The 18,857-nt window shown below is 38.1% G+C and overlaps 1 protein-coding gene across 2 annotated transcripts in view; it reads left to right on the top strand.

Moving 5' to 3' along the window:
• Positions 1–18,857, top strand: part of LOC108677991 (innexin inx2) — a 36,309-nt gene that overhangs the window by 722 nt on the left and 16,730 nt on the right. The window contains exon 2 of one of the 2 annotated variants that reach the window (XM_047880455.1): positions 6,145–6,338. In XM_047880455.1, coding sequence (XP_047736411.1) covers positions 6,172–6,338 — 167 coding nt within the window. In that variant the 5' untranslated portion in view covers positions 6,145–6,171. The remainder of the gene's footprint in view (positions 1–6,144; positions 6,339–18,857) is intronic. The other variant, XM_018166312.2, reaches the window with a different exon arrangement.

The raw sequence follows: 18,857 nt of genomic DNA, 5'->3' as shown, positions 1-18,857 counted from the left end.
GTGTTTCATATTCGATTACCGGGCACCAGTCATCGTGGTCGTTTTTTAAGGTTTCAAACCCCGATGAATTGCACGAAGCCATCTTATGTCTCTCAGCCCGCATTAAAATCATTCTTTCCAGAAATATTTCGCAGTGCGATAGTGTCTCCCTCTCTAGTCAACCATACACCTTAAAAGATCCATCTCAAATATTTGCACCGGCATCACACTAGGTACTATTCAACCTTCAGTTCCACGAACCCTGCCGTGCCTATATAAGTCCGGCAAGTTGGGCATCACCGATGTACTGCGTTCTCGTTGAATCCCTTGGCCTATCCGCGCTGTAGCGCGGTGTTGGCGTAGGATAGAGCGTGGCGTTTGCCTTTGCTGTAAATCAGTTAGAGAAAGCAGTCTTTGTCTGCCCAGACTTAGCGGCGCACAAGGGCAGGCAAGTTCGGGTTAAATAGAAATGAAACTTTCACTTCACCGAAAAGTCTGTATTTGTTTTACGTTCTAGTTCAATTTGAGAAACTTGATTGTATTGATAATTTTCGGATGTATAATTAAAGTATTCAAAAATCTATGTCAAATTCATTGAAAACTGACGTCTTTTTCTGTGTATCAGAAACTTTTATATATATTTTCTATAAATGCAATAATCTCAAATGAAAAGTACAAATATCCATCAGTGACGATTGTCATCTTCCTCTCCTAGGAACTAATAAAAAAAAACACCCCAGTGGATCCATGATTATCAATAACGATCGAACAACGCGGAATTCAATGGAAACCCGAGCGCTCGAGATCTCAAGTTACTCACATGGCTCCATCAGGCCGGGCATTTAAATAAGATTGGGAACTTTTTTGCTTCCAAAAAGTTGTCAGCCACCAGATGTCGTTTTTCGAAAAATCGTTGTGAACTAACTATGTACGCGGAATATTAAGCATCCGAGTATATATGGTAATAATCTACGCGCTTGCTATCTACCTGCATGGGATGTTCAAGTCTATGCTTCCCAGAAGTTAAAGCCATATTAACGATATCTTAAATTTGCGTTGCATGCGCGAGGAGTGAGACTCCAAAGCACATCTGTTTTTTATGAGGAGCTGTCCATGTTATAATAAAAGTGCATGTTGCATTATGGTTCACTAAATAATATCTATAATTGTTGCCAGCAATTTAATTGTTTTTTATTTTCGAGTCGCTAAATTTTCTCGTCACAATTTCACTTGACAAAAAAGTCACTATAGAAACTTTGATTTTCATGGGCGTTGTCTATAATTCTGTAAGTTGTTTATATTTTTATTATATTTCTATAAATTACAAGAATTATTTCCATCTGATTCTGGGCTTCCCTGCAGTAGTCATGTTTTTAACACCTAAAGTTTCAATGGAATTCTTCCAACGTGCGTCATGTATGCGACGAGGCGTCGGAAATAGCTGCGCGTCCAAGCGGAAACTTGGCATGGCGTTCTCAGAAGGTACTGGTCGGATCGAGTGGAAAAGTCTATGGATGTTTTAATAATTGTGGTGGCAAGCCTATGGATGTTTTAATAATCGTGGGGGAAGCCTATGAATGTTTTAAAAATCGTGGTGGCAAGCCTATGGATGTTTTAATAATTGTGGTGGGAAGCCTATGTGGATGTTTTAATAATAATGGGGAAAAGGGCCTCTGGGTGTTATAATAATGGGAGTAAAAAGTCTAAGCAATAGTGGCGGTAAAAAGTCTATGGCTGTTTTAAAAGCTTGTCTTAAATGGCCCATAAGGGGGATTTCAATTGAACTCCATGTTACTGCCTGCGATGTTACGTAGTGTAGCATTCCGAGACATCGTCATGATAAATTCAGTCAGACGTGGACAATAATGGCGACCACAGTGAAAGATTTAATAATGCGTCATTCGATTCAAACGGCAAGTAAAGTAAAAGTCCAAGTAAAGAACATTGAGTTTAGAATTTGTCTCTTCCGCACAGCCGCTGCACACCAATTTAATTCCAAGAATCTGTTAAATACGGCAAAGTTACTTAATTATTCTACACAGCGACAGCAGCAAATTTCAACTATACGAGGTACCCCGCATGGCTGCTCTTTCCTTATAAGGGCGCGACCGCAAAGAGAAACCACAGCAAGCAAACCAGCCTTCGGGACCGTGGGTTGCCTGCATGACGGTCAACTCAATCCTTACCAGGCACCACCTCCAGCTCCCCCACCCCCCTTTCTCGCCTCGTCTCTACTCCTGCCACCTCCACAACCATCAGACTCCTGCAACCTCCTCAACTCATTGGGTTACGTACTCGATCAAACGCTTTTGCCTCTTATACTCGTACAACCCCCACAGCCTCCTGCAGCCTCTCCTTCTTCAACCACACCACCTACTAGGGGTATTTAAAAGCACCAGCCATTCCCCCCCCCCCCGTAAAACCCCCTTCAACTCATGCAGCCCAGCCAAACCCTTCCTTCCCCTTCCCACCGCCTCACGTCCCTACCCCCTTATTACCCTCCCGCCTTCTGCCCCCCCCCCAGCAAGCGGGCATAGCGTCTGCCCATTGCTCCTCCCCTAGCTGAACCTTCCTTCGCGGCATGAATAAAGCCTCCATGTTTCAGTAACCTATGTCATCCCATAGATCAGGGCACGGTCACAAATAAAAAAGATGTGGTTAATAAACAATAATACGATAGAGAGCTACGTACTATACAACGTATGGCTGATACGTTGTGCGATATCATAATACAAACACGGTTAAGTTAATGCATTGATTTCTAGTTGTCAACTAATGGATAACCAAAAGTTAAACAGAAGTTTGAGGTTCATTTTGAAATAATGGCCACCATGTAGTCTCTGCGATCAGTTTTGAAAATAGCAAAATAGTCCTTTTTCCGTCTCAGTTTAAATATAATAAAAAGAGTCACTCCATTATATAATATAATAAAATATATAATATAATAAAAAGAGTAAAATAATCTTAAAAATAACTTTATTTTCCATTTATATTCATTTTTGAACCTACAAGATAATTTAAATGTGATCAATGAAGATTTCAACACTGCTCAAAAATTTCAGGGCTTCACGATTGTATTTGAAACTCTAAATTATAAGAATTTTTCTATTTGTATCGCCTTATTTTGAACGCAATTGATCATTTCTTTCTTGAGTGGTTATGTTTTCCTACTTCTAGTCATTCATTAAACATTTGAAATCTGCCAATAGGATACTGCCACGGAACAACGTCTGTGGCACTACGTATTATTGAGTCCAACGTATTGCTTGCCAACGTTATGACTGTATTTAACAGCGTTCCGATATTTTAGGAAATAGTGAGCTCGTCAAACATACCAAAGCAAACACAATCATCACAACAGGTCAAGCTTTTTTTGTGAGAATGAAAGCGTTTTAAGTTTTATCGGCCACATCCCGCTTCCAAGAAAATATTATTAGTACGATCAGCCTCATTACAACAAGAAAATATTACATTCATAACTCTAAACTCATATGAATGGCAAGAAACGCAAACTCAATTAAGTTCTTTACGCGTAAATATATTTCGCCGTGCACGGGACAACTTAATTGATAGTCAACGGGTGTTGATAGTCAAATAAAAAAATTCCTTTCCACCATTGCTCTTCGCAAAGAAATTATTCGATCACGAAACAGGAAATGAAGCTTTTAAATCTTCAAATTTGAGTGCCCCAAGAGGCTCTAGCTTTTCCTTTTTAGAAACGGAACTATAATGCATACCTAAACTTCGAGGTTTAGTTGCACATTGTGTGGTAATGGCTGTGATAACTTAACTTAGTGCGCAGGCACGATATCGGCAGATTAAATCACAACAAACTGCAGCTGGACATGGAAAAATGTACTCTGCAGGGTGTGAAAATATTCTCCTTAGTGATGCATGGTATGTTGAATAATAATTTCAACTGGACTCCATGGAGCTCGAAAATTTATGGAACCTTGCAAGATTATTCACTGGCAAGGTCAGAATACGAATTTAATTTAAGATGAATGTAAGATTTTGTTGGTTACAATGCTCTTATATATAGAGATAAACCATCTATTTGCATGTTATTGTGTAGGACAAATGGTTGCAACTCGCAGGAAAGATTTAAAATCTTCACATTAAAGCGATCGAAGCGTAATCCAGACTTCAGAGGAAAGGGAAACTGCTGAGGTTTATCCGACTCTATGTAAATTTCTTTGTGCTCTAATTTGCTGCGTGATAAACATTTCTGGATAACTCTTCGTTTCAGTGATAGGGTAAGAATGAGCATAACAATGCAAGTTTTACGAAAATAAATTAATCCTTGGAAAATTTTATCATCTTGATTGTAAATAACCTGAAACTTTCTGCTCGTAGCAGAAGCATATCGATCATTTAACTATTTTTTCGGGCTCTGCATCACATTTTCGGGCTGTGCATCATCATCAATCGTCGAAAAAAAAGCCAGTCTGAGCAGCCATCAGCTAGGGATGTCGGGAGTTAGTCCACGGCCGGAGCATGTTTGTTCAGAGATCTCGTACCTCTGGCAGCTATGATCGTCTGGCTGCGCGAACCTTGCAGACGATATTCCTCCAAGCGTTTCACCGCTGAGCTAAGCAGATACCTTTTTATAGAATATCTTGTACAGGTAGTTAAGAGCAGCTGATAATATCATTGTCAGAGTAATTGATGTTAAAGTGATTTCTTCCAATATCATACATCCTACGGTTTTCAATATAGCTCATGTGCCTGATAAACATTAGTGCTGGTTCGTTTCATAAACAAAGGGAATTTAAAAAGTACTTACAGAGATACAATTTTATTCGATAGATCTATAACTAGTTTTACACAAATATAGGAAACTGAGGTGAAGACGCTATCATGGTAACGTACTTTTGACTGTAATTTTCGATGGAATATAAACAATTTTTGCTGGTCTTTAAATTATGTAAATGCAGGGGATTATAAATAGCTTCAGCAGTATTCATAAATTCAATCGGTTTCTATCTTAATGCAAAAAGTATGCCAAATTTTGAAAGAAATAAGATATTTGCAGGTTTCTAGCGAGACAATATTCCTTAAAGTTTAAGTTGATGTTGCTCGTCTCTCCCGATCACTCTCCCCGCACTTTTGGCCCTCGATTTCACTGGGGTTGTTCACTCTCCCCTCCCCGCCCCGACCGGCTTTTTGTAATAATTGCTACACATCACCAGCGGCTCAACGACATTTATCAAGGAACAAAACTGGCCTATGATACTTCATGCTTGTTGATAATAATCCATCCGCAAGAATATCTTGAGACTATTCTTCATCGTAAAATATGAATGGAGTTTGGCTAGTATGAAAATCGGCATAGAACCACAAGTGCGGTTGCCAATTGCGCGTCCAGATCACGACAATAGCGGCAGTTTCTTCCATGCAGGATGCGTCTTTGTAGTCCTTGCTGCCTGAACGTTCTCAGGGACCTTCAGACAGCTTCATATAGATTCTGCATGTATTATATATGATTATGTATAAATTCAATGGGCTCAAGTTTGACATTTTCTTCATCAACTGTCTGCGTCGATGAAAGCTTAAGAAAACTTTAATTGAGTGACCTGGACTTATTGATGCAATATGAGATGCATGATAAATGAAGACAACAATAGAAGCTGCGATTGCTGCCGGCCCTTTGCTTCATGAATACCTTCAACTTTCACATTTGGACAACGAGCTTTTTGTCCGATTATATATTCTAGGATAAACCGCCTAACATATCTAAAATAGACGTTGGCGAATAATAAAACTCCGCATATGCAAAGCCATTTTCAGCTAAGTTACTCCCATAATTGGCATAATTTCCTCAATGATTTTCACCTCAGGCCGTAACTTGCAGGACCCTTACTCATTCCGAGTTTTTAGCGCATTTTCACATTTATGGAAAACATGCCTTATTAAGCTCGTCATGTTCGTCCGCCCGTCTGTCTGTCTGTCCGCGACTTAGGTTTTCGTCGACGAGAAAATGCGCTCTCTGTCACTCACTGCAGTGAGTAATGAGTTATATTTTTTTACTATAACTGTAGATAAATAAAAGCGTTCGCAATATGCTCCACACGAAATTCACAACAGGCAACCCTCGAAAAATTTCACACGATATTTGTCTTCTTAGTCAGGAAAAATTACCTCTAAAGTTTCCACGTCGTGTTCACAGGAGGAAGCAAGTAGTACGCAGACATGGTGCTGGTGGACGCTCTCAGAGCCTTCTCAGGCATAGTGAAGGCGAAGAGCGAAGCAGACATCGATGGTTCTGTCTTCAAACTGCACTACCGGGCGACCGCCACGCTGCTATTTTGCTTCTGTCTTCTCGCCACGTGCAACAGCCTCATCGGCGAGCCTATAAGGTAAGCTTTCTAGATGACTTATGAACTTCGTTAATAGTTTAGCGTTAACCCATGTCAGGCTGCCTAATCAAAAAACGTTGCAATCGTACTGAGTGTATGTACCTTTGTACCAGTTGAACCTTTGCAGTCCGATAGCAATTAAAGTAAAATTAGGGTAATATTCGATATATGTAGCTTCGTTCTTACAAAGTTTAGCTACGCGTATAATTAAGTTCCGTCCATCCATTATAATCAATCTGCTAACCTTTGACTGACAATACCTTTAACACAATTTGTACTATTGCAAGATATATGAATATTCGAAGTGAGATTGGGTTTAAATATTTAATTTTGAAATTATTTCACGTTTCTTGGTATCGTATATACGAATACAAAGTAGTAGCGGAGGTATTACTGGTAAATGAAACAATATGAAGAGGGTAGGTTGTTTTGCTCAATGCAATCATACATTCCATCACCCTGGGATTCATTTGAAAGGAGAGGTGATTCATTCTTCAGTCATTCCTGAAATTCATTCCACTAATAAACTTATAAATCCTTCGCAATGTGAAAAGTATCGCAGGGGAGGAAGTTTTCAAACTGAATGGATATTGTATGCTGCCTCTAGCGGATATTCGCTATTTTATGAATTACTTATATTTTTTGTTTTATGAATTATCTTTGATCAAAAATAATTATATTGAATGAGGAGTGGCGTAGTATATATATTATATGTGATGAGTGGCGCTGTGCCACTAATCCATAGCATAATTAGCCTTTATTGATTTTTATTGAATGGTTTTGATTATAAACGATGATTGCAGTGGAGTTTTTCAAGCTCATCCATTCATGAACAGTGAAAAAATTTGTCTGTTATAAATGCCTGAGTTTAACGTCTCAAGTTTTCATCAACGGTTAAAATAGTTCCATAAAAAAATAAACGTTCATCGAATTGCCTCCTAGTCTAGTCGGTGCTAAAGTAGTGTCCTAAACCGCTGACTCGGAATCCTGCTGGGCGCCAAATCGCTCACCCGAACGTCTAGTTAGACACGATAATCCTGACTGAAGATTTGGTGATGCATGTTGTACACGACGATTGCGTTGGGCCAACCGGTTACATGAATATCTTTGCAATACACTCACTATCAACATGACTAGTTACTTGTTCGTATATTTTTTTACTATTATATGTATCGTATTTGGTCACATTTTCATATTCAAGGACTTAGATTACTTGTAATTTGAATTCGTTTCTAATTACAATATTTATGTTTTGTCCGAGAGCATCTATAATTGTTTTTATAGAAACACGAGTTTGATCACATTTAATCTAGAGAGTCAAGAACATTGTACTCGTATGCATACATCGAATATCGAGATTATTTAATGTTTTAATTATTTACGTTTAAATGATCCTCATGCATCGGCGTATGGCGGATACGCCAGAGACAAAACATTTAATTGGATCTTTCTTTAACATAAACGATTTGCGAATGCTATTGTGTTTACCCAATAGTATCATACTAAATAAATTTCCCAACGTTTCTTCTCATTTGTTTGTATATTTTCAAATTATTATTCAAAACGTTTCCTCTTTGTCATTTCAAAACATTATTCAAGAGATTTTGTTTGCAAATGTTTATGGGACGATTGGCAGCTCATAAGCGTCAATTATTCATCAAGCAATATGTATTCACTTGGCATTTCCAGCCAAGCTTTGAACGAGAATAAGATTTCTACAAGCAGCCGCGACATGATCAAAATAACTTCAAGTTTAATAAGAGGATCTTCTTCATGATACATCGCGAAGCTGACAACAATCCGTACACTCACAGAATTGAGTAGAAAATTATTCAAATAGCACTTGAAAAAACTTGAGCACTTTTTGTGCTCAAGTGTTTCATCCTGCCACATTTTGTAGGGCATATCAAAAGGGCGTATCAATGCCACGTCCGCTCTCTGCTTACTGTTTGTACTAATGCATCACTGTTTGTACAGTGTGACCCGTTTCTTTTTCTGAGTGCATTTAGTAGCTAGGACTCCGCTACCTCCTGTGCATTCGAATAGGTGATAATAGCTATATGTCGTCAGCACAGTAGCGCTTGTTTGAAATTTCATGAGCTTAGTTGCTGACTGAAACTGTAGCATTTTGATTTAGTTTGGATTCATTTCCTTGGGTTAATATAGTTTTCTCTGGTCTGTGTCGTGTTCTTTTAGATCCTCGATAGAAGATAAGTTGCGTGAGTAAAATTCAGTATTTCCTTTGTAAATTATGTTTACTGGTAACCGTTTAATTAATTGAAAAGACGAGGTACAACAATAATTACTAAACATACACAAGTGCTCATCGGTGATATAATTTAACGGCGGTGCGAAAAATATAACCGGCTTTCTAAAACATTGTTCCGTTTGTGGACTTCTGGTTCTATTACACATGAACGCAAGAAAAATGATTCAAAAATTCGTCCCGCACATGATGATTACTTTTGAGTTGCGAGCATCATCTACTTAGTGATAATGTCGTTGACGGAAGACAGTTCTGAGTTCTAGCAAAGTTTGTTCATGGCAATATTTCCCGCGACTTGTCCAAAAATTATCAGTATAGCTTGATTGAACTTATTGTGGATATTAGTTATGATTTCTGAGATGCTTGTGGCAAGATGGAACCAGGAAGGTTGGGCGACAGCCTGAATCCCGTATCTGTATTCTTCTCAGCAGCATCAGTGGAGGAGCTATTAGAACAACTTTAATTGTCGGTAGCAACAATTTATTAAATAAGTCGAGTTGATGTTTGCGAAGCATGCACCCACGCACTCTTTAGTTTAGGGTATATATGGCTTACGTGGTGGTCGGTACTGGGCGGTCAGAAGGAGAGCAAAAGAAGAAGGGAGGGCCGTCAAAAAGGCAATTTCCACACGAGGTTGTCCTAGGATGAAGAGACGGGTAGGGTCGTAGTCTCGTAATTATAAAGATAAGGCTTATCGAACCCAGCCTGAAGAAGCAGAAGCAATAGAGCTGTAATGGCAATGGAAGCTGAACATGTACAATAGAGGCAAAATCAGGAACGAGATCCGTCCCAGAACGTATTTTGAGAGGCCTAATCATCGCAACTGAAATACCGGAAGGAGATGCATCTAACTTTCAAAGAAAGGCGGAGCTCTGGCGGCTTCCAGCACGCGCGGCCCGGCAGAAGGACATGATTGAACTAGTTAGTATAAGGTTGACCCATGAGAAGCCCATTTTTGCGGATGTAGTTCGTTGTTCGCCTGTGACGTCACTGATCTCAGTGACGTCACAATTAAGCATTAACTATTCTCCGAAATGCGATCAAAACCAGTCAACCAACCCGTCATTGGAATGACGGGATTGCTTACGTTTCTCAATCTCAGTGACGTAACAAGAAAGCTGAACTGAAAGACGGAAATCCTCGTGGGGTAACCTTATATAGTTCAGTCATGGGAGGGGGATGCCTCTGTTGTTTTGTCCGACTCGGAACGATCACATGGGGTCGCCTGCCGAAGACCACCACTGCCCTGGATGTAATGGACTATCATGATTCCAGCCTTCCGGAACGTAGCCTTCAACACTTCAAGCCGTCCGTATCTAAGCCGTTAAAACCAGCCCTCGGTCGAACGGCCACTCGTCGAAGGACGATAAATTTTGGAACAGAACTTAGCTATCTGAAACCTAACCTTAGATACGGTGAACGTAAAATTACGTAATTTAACGATGCCCGGAAGTCACATTCGATCCGCGGCCTGGTGGTGCATGGCAGGTTTTATGCCAGGCCTGAGGTGGACAAAGCTTATAGTGGTTCACGGCTGATTGGTGGATGTCCGGAGAGATCCAAGGCGTTCGATTCAGGGCTTGTTGGTGCACAAAATTGGTGGTGCACGGCTGCGCTCCCATCACATGAAATCGGGTTACCCGCGTGACGCAGATACAGCGGAGAACGGAGTCTTCATTTGACGCTCTTTTCTTGTCAGAACCCGCCTCTCTATTTTTTTTTTTTTTTTTTGCTTGAAAATTTTCGGAGAAATCAACGGAGAAATTGAACCAAGATTCCCTTCTTTCTGTGTAATAAGAGCTGCATTGCACTGATGCTCGATCATTGAAGTGGCTTTCTAATTTTTCTAGATTCAATTTACTTCTGTCGTTCTGGAATACAAACATATGCCTGTAAAATTTGTCGGTATTATCTGATGTGTTACGGTACGCGTACTGGCTTACGTACATTTTTTCCCTATGAATGCATGTTAATCATTAGCATTGGCTGAGAGCATTTAATTGATTTTGAAAATATGTAAAACAAGACGAATAAAAGAGCATTGAATATCTCGATGACAATAGCAGCATTTAATTTCAACTCTCCACATTAAGTTAATGGTTTAAACATTGTCTCCATTGCAGTTTTTGGCTGTGCTTTGAACCGGGAAAACAAGTATAGATATACATATGAGCGTGAATATTTTGTATTTGCATACAATGAGAGGCTTGCACATATTTCATTTAAATTGAACGAAACCCACAGTTGAGTAATACGCGTTATTATGAATTTTTCTTATGTAGGTGCCAATATAATGCATTGGTATTGCTTGCACGCGCATGCAAGTCCCTGTTCCATGGTTACAACGCATGAAAATGATCAGTGAAACTATGTTAAATATAATTAGCGTTTTCATTGTTCCTAAATTATTGACTTGCAAATAATCGGTGAAGGTTATATCAAAGTGATTATATTAATTAATACCGAAGTAATACAAGCGGTTACCTTATCTGGTTCCTCGATCACTGCCTGACATTGCCCAATTTCTTCTTCAGTCACATCTTCTGCACAAAAAAAAAAAAAAAACACTGGGCCTTGGGGTCGATTTTGTTAATTCTTTCTTTTGTAAAACTTGGTTTGTATTATCCACTCCTTAACTATTCTAGGTCAGACCATTCGAGAATATTTTAATGTTTAAGCCATGCAAATATTTCGATGTTCAACAGTTGTCCAACAGCTTGAATAACACTCATAATTTGCACTGCATGGGTCAGTTTGTTATTGGAGTCACAAAACAAAGGCTTAGACTATTGAAATAGTAGAAATCCCAATGCATTATGTGAAGGTTTTTAACATTATTTATTATTATATTAACATATTCTTATCAAGAACAATTAAGAGTGAGGGCCGAGTAAAAAATGTAAGAATTTTTTGTTGATGCCAAATCAAATTTGTTTTAATAATTAGCAGAAGATTATTCAGCACGAGACGTACTGAGTGTGTTAAGGATGTATCAAGTGTTTAACTGTTGAAGAATTGGTTACATGTGTTGGACGAAAATATTTTATTCTTTTTTTTTGCTATGGATGCAGTTCTGTCAGTGCATAAGACTAGCTTTCATTCCATTTGAGTCTATTCCGTTAAATTTGTGTAAATCCTCAATTTCTTGATGCGAAGATGAAATTTTTTTAAGGGAATACGTAGATTGGGAAGATGGGCCAGTGTTCACTTATGGACAACTGTCACGCTGCCGTTGATGTGACTCCAGTATATGTTATGTACTACTAAGTAGTGCAGGACGCTATCCCTTTTGGCCGTGTTATTCTCTGTTTTCTTTCTCTAAGAAAGAAACAAACAAACAATCAAAACATGAAAAGAAAATTTTCTTATTAAATTTCTACTTTAGAAATGTTTTCTTCATGTCGACTGCTTACGCTTGTAAACTCTTTTACCTTTGAAATATCATTTAAAATTGGGAAGGCTGTTAGCTCAGATGTGCCTGCATGTGCAGCGTGGGCCACGAAGAACAGCTGAACAAAACATTCTTATCTTAATTACTAATCAACATCACAGTGCTTGTAATGATTTATTTTTTTTTTAACCTCAGCACAAAGGACGTGATTAAAAACAACAGCATTGAACAAAGTTGATTTAATACATGGTTTCTAACTATGTTCGTCCATGAGTTAATTTTTTTTTATAATAATAAAGCAGTGCTGCCTAAAAAGCTATAAAAGTGTACGTCAGTTTATTGAGAAAGGCTAAGTTACTACTGCACTGGTGCGGCAGATAAACAATGCCTCTAACCTGGAGGAATTCGAAGTAGGTTTCAATTTTCGGTTAATGGTCAGTCCTGCACTAAATGTTATGTGCGAGAGCTAATTTCCCAGCCATACGCTGGTTATTTGTCTCAGTGGACGAATCTTTCACTTTCCTCTTAATTTGGCACCTTTATACTCATTTTGTACTAAAATATTCCAATCAAACGTTTATAACGTTCTGTATTTAAATCATCTTAACACGTTAAGCGCGACACGATGGCCTAAAAACGGCCAAGCCCGCTGATAAAAAAGGCTATAATTCAAAATATGTTATTAAATTTTTAGGTTCTGGTGCAAAGATAAAATTTCCTTACTTTCCGTACTGTTTAAAATTTAATAGAGGAAGTACTGCCATCATAAATTGCTGTCGACAACGCAATTGAAAAAAAAAATAAATTACGTAATTTGTCCGGAAAAAAGACCCTGCATGCAACTCACCGGTGCTTCGTGCCGCCCTCAACGTGTTAAATCTCATGTTGTATAATTTTAAGTAAGAATTAGATCATCATTATATTTAATGTTTTTCGTTTGCGAATTTGTTTATTTTTCATGGCTAACTGAGCGATAAACGCATATTTTGTATGCCAAGGTAGCTCTAAACTTTAAATTACTAAATACTGAAGAAACTTAAAACTAAATTCACGAGTTCCACTTTTAGTTTGATTGTAGTTTGAATTGTTTTGGCAATGACAGGAATCTGTACAGAAATACTGTCTGTAAAAATTTGCCCACTAATTGACATTGCTGTGTGGCTTGTAATATAAGCATAAACGATATAGCAGGAACAGCTCCTTTCTTATCATTAGTCAAGTCTTCACTTCAGAAAACCTTCGTTATCGCGTTATCTCTTCTCGTAATCGGGTCGACACAAGCGGCCTCAGTCGTATATACTGATATGCTTGCAGTCGCAGCTTATTTATACCAAACAACTATTTGAGTTATATTCCTTATAATCGTATTGAACATTCATGTCATTTCGATATTAGCTTATTATATTACATACATTTGATGGGCATATTCAGAGCAATGTCTTGCTGATAACATTGTCTCCGAAAAACAAGGTTCAATTCGCTAATTTTTGTCTCTAAGGTCTAAGCGTACATGAGTTTAATACTTGCTTTATGCAAATGATATATGCCTTTACAATGTTCTGTGTCAAAAGTTTTTTTTTCTATTTTGCGTCATTTCACAACAACTAAAATCAACTGGGCGTTGTCTAATCCAAAATCCACTGTGCTTCAGCAAATCTATAATCAACCGGACGTTGGATGATCCAAAATCAACTGGACGTTAGATGATCCAAAATTGTTGGACAATCCAGTTTTGAGTGCCGGCGTAGCCAACACATGCACAAGAGCTCAACAACGACGACTTCGTCATCACACATTAACAAACGCCAACGCTGAGTTTGTAAAGCTGCTGGAATATCAGTAGATACTACGAAAATTTTATTGATATGAAATTGATTCCCAGAATACTGGAGGATTGATAAATATTATTTTTCGTGGCTCTGGATGCCGCTCTCTTCACAACAATCAAGTTGTGATGATATTTCCAGGATTTATACATAAAGATGAATTGAGTGGTGCACGCAATGACAATTTGACTCGGTCTGCTGAAAATAATTAATATTTTATATAGAAATTTATATCAGGAATATTCGGGATTCACAATGCAAATATTTTATTCGTGATAGTGAAACAATTTTCATTCTATTTATTATCACTTCATGATGCAAGATGAACTTTGATAACATAATAAAATTCATATTCTATGTATATCACTTAAAGCTAGGATCTATTGTATATCTACCTTGATTCATTCCGTGTTCATAAATTATATTACAAAGGATGATGAAAATAAATAAATTTAGTACTTTGTCGGTATGATTAACATATTAAATTAGGCTAAGAAGGCATAATTTATTATTGATACTAATTTAAATCCGGCGTGAGCCGCGAAAAACTAGAGAACACTTTGCACACACATTGCATTCATTCGCCAGCGTACAAGTGGGTCCAGTGAACAGTGTCCCTCTGTTGCTTATGACCTTCTCCTGCACACACCCGCCTGGCGCGATATACTCCGCCCTGTAACCTTTTCGCTGAACCCTTGCTGATGTCGTACTCAGAAGAATGTAGCGGTCTTATTGTCCAAATAATGCAACACTATCTCTTTCTTCCAAATAGTGAACGAGACAATTTTTCACGTAAAACGCGAGCCTAAAGCGGACATAGCACTGATATAGTCCCTATTTTTGCTGAGCCAAACTGCAACAGAATGACTCAGACATGAGCAAAATATGCGTCGCAGTCTCGGCATCACATCGGAGTGTGGGGCATGTTTCTCCTACGACTTGTGGCAATTCAACATATTAATTTACACCTGTTTTTTAAGAGGATTTATCAAACTTTTAAGCTGTAAAATCTGTTGTTCTAAAGAGATTTATGTTGTCCTATGCGTCGGCCTGTATATCTGATGTTTGTGAAAAGATTTATTCCTATCCTTTGCTTCTGTCAGGCAGAGATCGACGTTATCACTTTTCCTGCTATCACACGTTATTTTTTTATTGTTTATAACTCTTTATTTTGCCTTATATTCTTTGTATTAGCTTGGGAGTTTTTGGCAAGACAATAGTCGGGGAGTTGTTCTTGGAATTGTTGATGCGGTTGAGGCAGCAAATGAATAAGGCGGGCCTAAGAGGTTTTTTTTAATATAATCGACTACATTGTTGACCTTAAAGATAGATTTTACTAATTATTCTAATATGTTGATTAGTATGAATAGATCACCTGATGAAGTAAGTGTGGTGAAAAAATGTGTTACTGAGAGTTGCAATAATGATGATGATGTGTTACTGACACTAATGATGCGGAGGATAAGGAAGAACATCTGGAACTAATCTGGTTTTCGGCTAAGCGAGGAAACTTCACCGGTGACTCACCGAAATGAACTTACGCAACAAATTCAAAATTGTTCTGTTTTTTCTTCTGTTAGGCAAAATAATGCGTTAGATTTAGATAAATATTTTGATTGATCCAAAAAGAAGTAACTTGAACTGACAATAAGATCAGTACTCCAACGTATCTCGATCAGGCACCACTGCTGAGTCCCATTGCCATTTTTTACTCTTCTAATGTAATAAGTATACGAGTAATGTTATAAAATATGACGATCAAATTTAACAGAAGTTGTCCAGCCAAGCGTGTCTCGCGGTGCTATTCGCTCGTATTGTTGCCACTGCCAGTTTATCCACAATAGACCCGTGGAAATTCCATAGCTCGCAACAAAGGCAACATGGAGAAGGTATCAAACAATTGCAGGCCAACCCGTTCGTGACTCAGAATGTAGCGGTTCGTGAGCTCCGCTTAAAGTCATTTTGGGTAACTGTCACGTGCACACTGTAGCCATTATACTGCACAGACTTGGTAGTTTAGGACGTCGGCATCTGATCCATAGATATTTTCTAGGGAAGGGATTTGTTGAGATACCTTACGACTTTAAATAGTTATTTTAGTATCATAGCATAGCGTGAGTCGAAGCGGAAGAGTAGGTCGACCAGGACCTGTCGCCGAATATTGTATCTGTAAATACAATATGTATATACAATATATGTCTATACAATATATACATATATTGTATATACTTGACTCGCATAGCTGCAAGAAATATGACCTCTGGTCACGTAACGCCACGTGCATCAATATACAACATTAGGTAAAGGCAGGAATAAATTTCGCAGACGCCCATGTCATTGAAAACATTTTTTTTATAATTAATATCGGAAATAAAACAATGTAAAATTTTGCAAGAAATAAGTTCACAACTTAAAATAACGAAACTAGAATACTTATAACATAGAACCTACGCGAGAAAAGTTAAATTTTTAAGCAGATGGCGCTATGTGGTAGGTAGAGCTGGGCCAGCATAACGAGTTCTCAATGAAACCCAATTGGTCAATTGTAAAGAGTTGCTTCACTGCGTCCTGTTTACTTGTATTCGTATTGTAGAGGCCAGCTGTTCAAGGCCAGTGCTTCATATTAGTTAGATTATATTTTGCGTTTGAATAAAGACATCGAATGATAGCGGCACAGTGAATGGTACATCGACTAATTGTTACTGTTAGATATGACTATATGAGTCAGAACCATAAATTGAATAAAATGGCAGCAGCTGATGTCAACTGAATTCAACAGAAAGCAAATTGTGAGTATGGAACGACAAAATTTGAAGTCATCGAGCTGTCTCCGTATTTGCAGTAGTATTATCTCTATATTTTCTCTTCATGTACGACCATCATCACATTCTTGATTTATCACCGTTCTTCTATTTCACTTACGAATCTTGATGCTGTCGAATAGTATTAATTTCTGTACAATTTCATTATTTATGAATGCAGATTTAAATTTATTTTATACATTTATAATTTATATGTATATATTTTCTCCGATGCAAAAGCGTGATAAGAATTTTCGAATACCGGTTTTTGGTTATGTCCCTTAACTTACTGTTTTTTAATTATTTATGTTTTCATAATATTTTTTTTACGAAGACCGTTACGTCGCCATGACGTAGGCAGACCGGAGGAGGTTCATGGTCTCTTCAAGTGGTCTCCTTATAAGATAAACCTGATGCCTGCTGGGTCTGCAGGTGCTGTTCAAGTGGTCTTCTAATTTATTATCGGCCTCGAAAAATGTATCGTTTGTCTCAAAAAATTTACTAAAGGCCTCAGATTTTTTGAAACAGGTATGAAATAAGAATGTATACTCTGACCATGAATGTTTGGTTTTAGTAATAAAAATCTATGATGAGAATTGTTGAACAGATGTTAGAAATTTATTGATAGATCAGATTTTTAGTTACTAGCTATATGAGAGACCGGTTCGAACCTCTATATACCGTCTAAGTTCTTTGTTTGCGTTGGATTTCTAATTTGAATATCTGAAGCAGAGCTTGCATGTTAACACGAGGGGCGATCTCTGCTCTTAAGAACTGGTTTTTGTGCATTGAGTGTCTGCTTGATATGTCTTCTCAAGGAACTGAATGGCAGAGCTAGAAGCTTTGGTTGTGTACAGACAACAGATTGTTCGAGCCTGTGCAGTGCACATGCTTTGTGGTTGAAACATTCGTTCTTACTGCTTTCACAATCAAGCCTCTCCTTTGTCTGTCCTAAGTTTAAACCTTTCAGTATGTATTTGTATGTCAGCCGGCTATTTATAATCTTAAAATTTAATCTATGAATAGAATGCAACGTTGCTGTAAAAAATATGCACGGTAATTACTTAATTGATTTACCTAAACTATTATGTCATATTAACGGAGATGCATATTGCCCTCTAGGAATGCTATTTATTATCTAATGTTGCTCATTTCACTGAGAATATCCTAAAATAAAATATTGCTTCATGTTAAATTAAGTCATTAATACCTGATAAGTTTCAAATAAATGAATAAATCCTTAACGTCTTTCGTTCACTTGCGTTAGTGTCAGGAAGACAGTGCCATCGACTATATAGAGACAATTAAGTCAAAAAATGAATGTTGAATTGAATAAGGAATAATTTAGTCTACATATGTTATAAACTTAACAGACTGTAATCTAAGAGAACAAAATCACACAAGAGTGACGAAGTTCGCTATAATTGAGCACAAGCTTTTTGCGCACGCTGCTTGCATAATAAAAGAGTGTCGGCGAGCAAGAGGCTTCGTGGAAACTTCCACAGCAATTCTGCGAAGAATGTTTATGAATGTTGTTAATTAATGTTGTTAAGTTAGTGAACTTTTGAGAGTCCGGGCAAGTGCAGTTGGGCGCAGTTAACCCACCTCTTGACAGCAAGTGCAGTTGGGCGCAGTTAACCCTCCCCTTGACAGCAAGTGCAGTTGGGTGCAGTTAACCCTCCCCTTGACAGCAAGTGCAGTTGGGCGCAGTTAACCCTCCCCTTGACAGCAAGTGCAGTTGGGTGCAGTTAACCTACCACTTACAGCAAGTGCAGTTGGGTGCAAGCGCAGTTAACCCGCTACTTGGGACAAGTGAGGTTGAGGACAGAGGCTGCATTGTTTGATACAGACTCTCAGTGTAGAATTATTAATGCGGCTTCCGACAAAATTAATTCAATGAAGCAGAGAAATGCCGCATTAATGAGGGATTCCAATCACGTCGCAGCTTCTGAATAGATTTTGTTCACGCGAGGCTGACAAGCTATGAAACTATCACCAATAATAAGTGCTTGTCGGCTACAGAAGCGTCAAGCGAATTAGCCTGAAAATAACTCCACTAGTTTATTGCATTCCTAAATATAAAATAAGCAGACATGAGCCAGAATTATAAACATGTCATAACAGAAGCTTGCATGCAATTTTATTTCTTGATTCATTGCCTTCTATTTTTAAATATTGAAAGACAGCAGTGCTTTAAAGTCTTTATTGAAAGAGCATTGAATATTGAAAGAGCAG

Source organism: Hyalella azteca, unplaced genomic scaffold (genome assembly GCF_000764305.2).
Source record: "Hyalella azteca isolate HAZT.00-mixed unplaced genomic scaffold, Hazt_2.0.2 contig5416, whole genome shotgun sequence".
Taxonomy (NCBI): domain Eukaryota; kingdom Metazoa; phylum Arthropoda; class Malacostraca; order Amphipoda; family Hyalellidae; genus Hyalella; species Hyalella azteca.
The sequence above is the reverse complement of the archived record's forward strand: the minus strand, read 5'-3'. Positions and strand labels throughout refer to the sequence as shown.